Consider the following 9,617-nt stretch of genomic DNA (forward strand, 5'->3'; position numbering starts at 1 on the left):
TATATATGGACGCGTCCTCAAATGTTTATTCATTCTTTTGCAGCTGAGGGACGCGTCTTCTTCCTCACCATTTCATCCTTTTAAAGTCCTCAACAAACGCCTTGGAATCTACTCCCCGCACCTGATCTCTTTTAAACCCGACTTTCCCGAAATTCACAGGACGAGTTCCTTCCTTAGAGCAGAAAGACGCGTCTTCGGCTCCCTCAAATCAAGAAGCTCTATAATGTCTGATTCTAGTTCTGACTCCATGGATCATGTCCCCATAAGTTCTAGAATGAAAAAGAAGGGAGTTAAAAGACAAAGAACTCCAGTTCTCCATACCAGGGCCGCCATCGAAGATTGGACGGACGATGAGATTGTACCTACTACAGGCGAAAAGCCTCAACGCATGATTGTTTCAGACCAGGACGCGTCAAACACTCAGGACGCGTCATCTTCACAAGACGCGGCTCCTTCTTAGGACGCGTCCCATCATAGCGTAAGCGAGTTCGAAAGGAGGGTTCCTGACCCTGAGACATACCCCGTATCCCCTCAGAAGTCTGATTCTCCCCTGGAGCATTGGGAGCCTTCAGATGTTGAAGTAGATTGTGACTGGGCGAGGCTTGGTGCCCTGACTGAGGCAGAGAAGAACGTCAGAAGGAAAAAAGAGGGTAAACTAGCCTGCGTAGCTCTTGACTCAACTGCAACCGACTTGGAGATCCAGTGGCACATGAAATATTATGACATGGAGGGAATCTGGGTGCGCCCTCTTCGAACCATGAGGCCACATATTTTTAACATTGGGAATCAAAGGATCCCCCGAATGGTGCTTACCCCAAAGCTGATTTCTCTAGGTGTGGACGCGCCCTTGCACCCATACATCAAAAAGATCTTGAAGTGGTATGACGTTGCCCCAATCCAACTGTCTCCAAACTCATATAACTAGCTTGGGCTTTGTTCATGATGTACCACAACCTCAGACTGGGCGCGCCCTCCATGAAGGAATTCAGCTTTTTTTACAGCATAAGAAAATCAATTCCTGGTTATCACTTCTTTGTTGTCAACAAATGGCTGAATAACAAGGGATTTAATGAAGGCAAGATCAGCCACGAAAGGGATTGGAAAGAACCCTTCTTCTACATCTATGACGTCAAGAGATCCCGAGTTCGTTTCAACCTAGAACCAAGTAAGTGATTACCAAAGCATGTCTTCAAACACTGGACGCGTCCTCTAGGTTGGGTGCGTCCTCTCTTGTTCACTTTCTTTAACAAACTTCTCCCTCCCCTCTTAACAACTTGTAACTATATTTTATCTTTAGACAAAAGAGTTCAGAAGGAATTAACAGGAAAAAAGAAAAAGAGAGCAGATAAAGTTCTTCAGTATGCAGAGAAGCACTTTAATCTAAGGACATGATTACAGAAGACAACCTTAAGCTGGTGGGCGCGTTATCATCCCGGGTTGGCTCTATCTGCAAGTTCCGTGAATTTCATAACAGCAAATCTGTTCTCACAACCTCAGAAAAAACCAGGGGCTTCAGCGCCGCGGAGGTGGTCGAAATTGACATTAGTAAAAAATTCAACTTAGAACAAGGTAAGTTTAAGTGAGGGAGGACGCGTCATAAATTTTGGACGCGTCCACAGCTACTAAAATTAGCTCCCCATTCGAAAAATGTCAACTTACATAAATTTCAAGGGTGTTTCATGCACATATATCTTCTAAATTGGGTGCGACTTGTTCACAGGACGCGTCCTGCTTTTTGTCATTTAGGACTTGTTCTATGTTTCTATGACTTATGCTTTTCCATAACCCGTCATAGCCAATATGTCCTTAGATAGGGCGCGTTATATATGTAGGGCGCGTCATACCCTGTTTGATACTTACACACATTATTCATGTCTTTCCTTTTCCTTGTCATATCTTCACACATTTATACATTTTAATTGTCATCTTTTCATGCATCTTCCTACTTTTATTTGTCATGCATGTAAAATTTTATATCATAATATGGGCGCGTCTTGTGCTCAGGACGCGTCTTCTTGTACATAACTAACACCTTTTCTTGTTTATACCACAGATATGGCCTCTCTTCCCAAAGGATTCGCAATTGGGGCCTCCAAAAAGCTAAGGGCCAAGAAACAGGCCCCTACAAAGGTTGATCTGAAGGCAAAAACCCCAACTCCTGTTGCAACTCCTTCTCCTCCACCAAAGATAATTGACACTACTGTGTTAGACATTCCCGAGAAGGTGGAGGACGCACCTTCCAAATGCCAAAAGGTAGTGCCAGACGACCAATCCTTCGTGCTTCGATATCTGGGCGCGTCCTCAGCTGGGGATTTCACAGAGGACGAAGTCAGAGGCTGGACCTTCAGGACAGAGCAGCAAACAGAAGAGGCCATGGTGAGGGCTGCAGCTGAGCTTCACCTGCACGCTAGGCAAAGTGCTAATATGGCTGTAAGGCTCAGGGCGCGTCTTGCTGCCACTGACACTGCAAGGTGCCAGGCTGAAGACAAGGTTAAATCCCTGGAAAGATACATTACCCTGCTTGTCCAAGAGAAAGATGCTGAGATCAAACGCTTGGAGGGGGAGAGGGCGCGTCTTGAGTCAGAAAAGGCTGTGTTGGAAGGTAATGTCTCCTCATTGGAGAAAATGATGGACAGTGTCATCGTGCTGAATTCCACCATGCAGCTGGAGCTTGACACTCTGAATGATGACAGGCTACATGGATGGACAGAGGAGAAAAAACTAGTTTATCAGCACGGCTTCCAGGCTGGGTTTGAAGAATGGTGCTCTGGGTTTATTGCCAACGACCCAGGGTATACATTTTCAAAGTTTGATGCAGACACCCAGATATGGGTCAATGATTTCAGGGTCAGGGCCGCAGATTCTATCAAGAACAAGAGGATTTTTCTGGGCTTAGAGGAGGAGGACGCGCCCCCTTCTCCTGCTCCGCTTCAGACTCAACCTCCCCCTGCAAATGACCAAGACAAGCCTTAGGACGCGCCTCCTGCCTAGGACGCGTCCTATGTTTTTCATGTATTTTTCCTGAACTATTTTTAAGGGTGTGGGCCCCTTGAAGCCTTGCAAGTTGTAAATATTATTTTTGAACTTCATTCACTTGCACTTTTTTACTTAAGTAGTCATTTATAGGGCGCATTTTGTGTTTAGGACGCGTCACCTTTGACTAATAGTTATTTTTTCTACTCACATAATAAGCAAATGTCCGTAGTGGACGCGTCCTCTATAGTCGGACGCGTCTTTATTTGTTTTGGAAAGTGCATGAGCACGGCACTACACTGTACTTGTGTATTTAGTCAAGGCACAAAGCACAATGGGTCGCATCCTACTTATTTGACACGCCTTAACTTTTTCTCTAAGAAATACTTCATCTTTCAGGGAGGACGCGTCCTTGGTAGGGACTTGTTATATTACAATTAAGGAAACATTCAACCGAAAGAGCATCAACCAATATAACTTGGGCGCGTCCTTGGAAATAGTACACTTCCTAGTTTCATTTTTACTTAAGTTTTATTGTTCCTTTTGACAGCCATTACTTCAGTTAACATTCGCATAGGACTATCAATCAGGGCACGCCCTATGGCTAGGACGCGTCATTCAACCAAGCAAACAAAGTAAATAACTTTTTGGAAAATTTCAAAGATTTTATTTATAATGCGCTCTGGTTTCAAAAGTGCACCAGTCCCACGGCTACTATGCTCTGTGGGGAAATAAATTCGAAATAATGACCCTTCAACTAGTTCCAAGGTAAGTAGTACATGCACTACCCCCCTAGGCTAGGAGGAATTTATTTAATTCTAGCCTATAATCCGGGCACAACCCTAAATATATAATTAAAGAGGTACGTAAGGGGCCAAAGCCGCGCCTTACTGGTAATACTTTCGGAGATGTTCCGCATTCCAAGCTCGCGGAACCAGCTTCCCTTCCATATCTTTAAGGTGATAAGTCCCCTTCCACAGGATGGACTTTATTCTGTACGGTCCTTCCCAATTAGCTCCAAACACTCCATGTTGGGGGTTCTTTGTGTTGGGCATCACTTTCCTAAGTACCAAATCTCCCACCTTCAGCAATTATCCCTTTACCTTATTGTTATAATACCTTGTGGCGCGTTGCTGATACGCCGCTAGCCTTAGCTCAGAATTTTCCCTCGTCTCCTCTAAGAGATCTAAATGAAGCCTTTGATTAACCTCAGCATCTTCTTTCCTATAACAATCTCTGCGAAGCGATCCTGATCCAACTTCCACGGGGACCATAGCTTCATAGCCGTAAGTTAGCATGAACGGCGTTTCTCCCGTAGTAGATCGTGGTGTAGTGTTGTATGACCACATCACCTTCGGGAGTTCTTCGGGCCAATTACCTTTGCGTTCCTCCAGTTTGGTTTTGAGGGTAAGCTTTATTATTTTGTTAATAGCTTCTGTCTGTCCATTGCTTTGAGGATGATAGACCGCTGCAAACTCCTTCTTAATTTTCAACTCCTCACATAGTTGTCGCAACTCCTTGCTATCAAACTGCTTTCCATTATCGGAGACAAGCTTGTAAGGGATTCCAAACCTGCATACGATAAAGTTGAAAACAAAATCCCTGATTTTCTTTGCGGTGATAGTAGCCAGTGACATAGCTTCCGCCCATTTAGTAAAGTAGTCGACCGCGACCACTGCATACTTGACGTCCCCTTTAGCTTTAGGTAATTCTCCGATAAGATCGATTCCCCACATGGCGAATGGACATGGGCTTACCATAGGCGTCAAGAGCGTTGCCGGCATAGACGAGTAATTTGCAAAACATTGACAGCGATCACACGCCCTGACAAAGTTTGTAGCATCCTCTTTCATTGTAGGCCAATAATATCCTTGGCGCAAAACTTTCATTGCCAACGAGCTACCTCCCGAGTGATTGCCACAGATTCCTTCATGTACTTCTTTTAGGATGTAATTTCCTTCTTCTTCTTCGACACATCTAAGCAGAGGTTGATTGAACCCTCTCTTGTATAGAACTTCGTCGTATATCACATACCTTGCAGCCTGATAGCGGAGTCAGCAAGCCTTAAACTTATCCTCGGGGAGTGTTCCCCCGCGAATGTAAGCCAGAATGGGCGTCATCCATGTTTCCTTGGGAGCCTCATCCACTTGCATAGTTTCTATCTCTGGGATACTAGGAATCTCCTGGATTTCAAGAGGGATGGATCCTAACAACACAGCCTCTTGTTGTGACCCCATTTTTGCCAGAGCATCCGCATTATTGTTCTTCTCCCGCGGAACATATTCTAACCTAACTTCTTTGAACATTCCAATCAGGCGCTGTGTACATCTCAAGTATAATTCTGTTCGCGGGCCTCGCGCTTGAAATCCCCCGTTCACCTGATTCACCACCAGCTCTGAGTCACTTCTTGCAATTAGATTTCGCACCCCCATCTCCAAAGCAATCTTCAGGCCATTGATTAGTGCTTCATACTTCGCATCATTATTTGTTGCATAAAACTTGAAATGAATTGCGCTCATCAGATGATGACCTTCGGGAGACACAAGCACTATCCCCGCGCCTGCTCCCCCATTGTTAACTACCCCATCCACATGCAAGATCCACCAGGGATGTGGAAATTCCTCCAACAACTCCTCAACATGAGGTGGATGTAGCGTTACCAAAGCTTTGTCGTCAACTTCAGAATCAAATTCCAACAAGAAATTGACTAAGGCTTGCCCTTTGATCGCTGTCCGGGGCACATATTCCAAATCAAACTGTCCCAACTCTACAGCCCATTTCAGCATTCTTCCCGATGACTCTGGTTTATGAAGGACCTGCCGTAGCAGGTACGCCGTGCGGACTTCAATTCTATGGGCTTGAAAATACGGCCGCAACTTTCTTGATGCAAGAATCAGGGCGTAAATCAGTTTCTCCATGCTTGTGTAGCAAGTTTCAGCGTCGTGCAACCACTTGCTCACGTAATACACCGGTGACTGCTGCCCATCTTCCTCTCTTACCAGAACTGCACTGATCGAATATTCAGACACTGCAAGGTACAGTATTAGAGATTCCCCATCTAACGGCTTTGACAACATGGAAGGGTTTCCCAGTTGCTCCTTGATTCTTTTGAAAGCCTCTTCGCATTTTGACGTCCATACAAAGTCTTTCCCCGCTAATTTAATTGCCTTGAAAAATTCCTTGCATCTATCGGATGACTTGGAAACAAATCGATTTAACGCGGCGATTCTCCCAGTCAAACTTTACACCTGTTTCACATTGGTGGGTGACTTCATATCCAACAATGCCTTGATCTTCGCGGGGTTGGCCTCAATTCCCCTGTGGTTGACAATGAACCCGAGAAACTTGCCCGACTCCACACCGAACACACACTTTTGCGGATTTAATTTCATACAAAACCTCCTTAGAATGTTAAACATCTCCATCAGGTGCTTGATGTGGTCACTCGCCACCTCGGACTTTACCAGCATATCATCCACATACACTTCCATAGTTCTCCCGATTTGATCCTTGAACATCATGTTTACCAACCGCTGGTAGCTTGCGCCAGCATTAATCAAACCAAACGGCATTCCTATGTAACAGTATAACCCCCTGTCAGTAATGAAGGATGTATATTCTTGATCAGGGCCATACATCGGAATTTGATTGTAACCGGAGTATGCATCCATAAAACTCAGCAACGCATGCCCCGCCGTCGCGTCAACCAACTGATCGATTCTTGGCAGCGGGAAGCTATCCTTTGGACAGGCCTTATTGAGATCTGTGAAATCCACACATGTCCTCCACTTCCCATTCGGCTTCTTCACCAGCACTGGATTTGCAAGCCATTCGGGGTAGAACGATTCTTTGATTAGCCCCACCTCCAACAACCGGTCTACTTCTTCTTTTAATGCTATCGCCCTTTCCCCACTTACTGGGCGACATTTTGACGTATGCCCTTGCAATTCGGGAAGATATTCAAACGGTGACACATTACTTCTGGGTCGATTCCTATCATATCTGAATGACTCCACGCGAAAACATCAAGATTTGCAATTAGGAAGCGGGTAAGACTTCCTCTCATTTCATCATCTAACTGGGATCCCACTTTCAAAACCTTGCTCGGGTCATTTTTATCAACCGGAATAGATATTGTGTCTTCGGCCGGTCCCGTCTTTTCGGCGGGCATAGGGATCCTGGGATCCAAATCGAAATAAAAGTCTCGGGGGTTTTCGACTTCCACTTTTGCATCTGAGGGCGCGTCCTCATGAGTGGGAGCATCCACCTCAATACAGGGCATAGCTTTGTGCAACGCAGATAAAGAGGGCGCGTCCTCATTTGGAGGAGCATCAACCTCAATTCCATTTTCATTCCTCAAGGGCACGTCCTTCTTTTGAGGAGCATCCACCTTGAAGTTATTCCCGAGACCTTGCAAAATCTCACTTCTCCCTTCCAACTTTTCCCCGTTAACCTCCTTCTGTATGACCTCCTCCAAGCGTTTGATCTCCTCTGCATGGCTCACCACCACTTCTTCCACGTTACGGATCTTCGAAACATGTCCCAGCGTCAAAAAAGAGTTCCCGGAGATATAGGTTTCTTCCTCTTCGAGGCCTTCAACGAAATAGTGGGCATGGACCTCTCCACTTGGTTTTGTATGAATATCTTCTACATCCTCAAAGGGGAGACCTTTTCCTTCGTACCTTCTCCTGCGGAATTCTTTAACAACCTTATGATAGCAGTCGCGTGACTCATACTGCGAACCTCTCAGACTGCCAACTCCGTTTGGTGTTGGGAACTTTATCATCAAGTGATGTATCGAGGTTATCACCCTGAACGCTCGCAACCAAGGTCTGCCGACCAACACATTGTGCGCGGAATCCTGATCTAGCACCTTGAAATCTATCATTTGAGTAACCGACAAAGCTCCTTCCCCGAGCGTGACGGGAAGCCTGACCGAACCCATAACTCTCACTGCTTCCCCAGTAAAGCCATAGACGTGCGCATCTTCAAAATACATGTCGCTATCCGGGAAACCCAGTTTTTTGTAAGTGCTGTAGTACAAGATGTTCGTAGAACTCCCATTGTCCAAGAAGACTCGATGTACGTTCATTGTCCCAATAAGCATGGTAATCACCAACGCGTCGTTGTGGGGATGATGCACCCACCTTGATTCTTTTTCTTTGAACGTAATATCAGCGGACTCTCCCTTAAAGACCTTCGGAGGTCTGTCTTCTAAGCTGTGAATGTTGGTGAATGGTGGATGTCGCGCTTCTCTCGCGTTTCTTTCCAGTGCTCGATTACTATCACCAACAAAAGGGGGTCCTCCAAAAATTGCCCTGATACTGCCAGCCCTCTGAAACTTGACTTCTGCTGTTTTTTCAACATCTTCCGCCCGCGAGGGCTGTCTTTCATCCTTACCCTTGTCATCAACTCTCCTGCGTCGCTTCACCTTGTCAATCCATTCTCCTAGGTATCCAGCCTTGATCAATTCCTCAATTTCATCCTGCAGGTGACGACACTCATGGGTGTCATGGCCAGTAGACTCATGGTAGTCATAATACTTCTTTTTGTCTCTGCTCTGCCATGAAGTTAGATGGTCGGGCTTCTTGAAGATTCCTCTATCCTTATTTACCTCGAAGATATGATCAATGGACGCCGCCAGTGGTGTATAATTGCTGACCCTTCTCTCGTAGTTCGACGGTGGGCTCCATTCTCTCCGCGAGCTTACAGTGTTCACCCTGTTAGGGCTTCTGGCATTTCGCCGATAATCTGGGCTCAAGGATATGTCCCTTCTCTTGGATCGCCCCTTGGAGTTGTGGGTATTGTCATTCTTTTTTGTTTCTGCAAGCGACTGCTCAATTGCTTTGAACGACTCCGCCTGCGCAAGCACGTCAGCTAGTGACACAGGGTCCTTCCCTTGCAGGTGCTTCCAGAAATCCGTTCCCACACGCAACCCAGCTATAAGCAGTATTTTCAGTGTCTCATCAGTTGCACCCCTCACCAAAGTGGATTCTGCATTAAACCTCTTGAAATACGAAGTCAAACTTTCTCCTTCCTTTTGTTTCACATTAGCCAGTGTGGTAACAGGTGGTGTGTACTTCACTACGGCTTGGAATTTTGTCAAAAACAAAGTTTTCATCTGTTCCCAGGATGTGATCACACCTGGACCAAGTTTTTGGAACCACTGTTGGGCGCCTTCTCTAAAAGTGGCTGCCAGGAGACGACATCGAGCTAAATCAGGTACTTGATATACGTCCATTTCAATGTTAAAACGCCCCAGGAATTCCACAGGATCAGAGTTCCCATGAAAACGCAAGTCATTGGTTGTGTTCCTGTATCCTGCGGTAATTGCGCCTCCCTCACAACAGCAGCAAAAGGAGAAGGAGCTTGCGCAGTCGCTGTTACTCTTCCTCCCTCAAGATGGTTGAGCAACCTCTTGAGGTCGTTCATATTAAACGTCCCTACCCCAGGAATGGTTTGAACATTAGGCTGTTGGGGTTGCTCTGTGACTTGCTGAAATTCCCCTTGATTACCCCCCGGGTGTGGCGGTGGATCTCGCCGCCTCTCGCCCTGAGGCTACGGCTGTGGCATGTTACCATTTTGGTTTTGAATATTTTCCCGCACACGAGGTTCTTCTTGACCGCGTCGTGGAATTTCATCAT

At 46.0% G+C, this 9,617-nt stretch overlaps 1 protein-coding gene across 1 annotated transcript; it reads right to left on the reverse strand.

The window, feature by feature from the left end:
* Positions 1 to 4,064: 4,064 nt before the first annotated feature.
* Positions 4,065 to 9,094, reverse strand: LOC141708514 (uncharacterized). The gene is made up of 8 exons (XM_074512180.1): positions 8,588 to 9,094; positions 7,847 to 8,404; positions 7,249 to 7,750; positions 6,891 to 6,975; positions 6,222 to 6,567; positions 5,185 to 6,140; positions 4,731 to 4,872; positions 4,065 to 4,412 (listed from the first exon to the last, which is right to left on the reverse strand). The coding sequence occupies exons 1-8, from the start codon at positions 9,092 to 9,094 to the stop codon at positions 4,065 to 4,067; spliced, it is 3,444 nt and encodes a 1,147-aa protein (XP_074368281.1).
* Between the last annotated feature and the right edge of the window lie 523 nt (positions 9,095 to 9,617).

The sequence above is a fragment of the Apium graveolens genome, chromosome 1 (genome assembly GCF_009905375.1).
Source record: "Apium graveolens cultivar Ventura chromosome 1, ASM990537v1, whole genome shotgun sequence".
NCBI lineage: Eukaryota > Viridiplantae > Streptophyta > Magnoliopsida > Apiales > Apiaceae > Apium > Apium graveolens.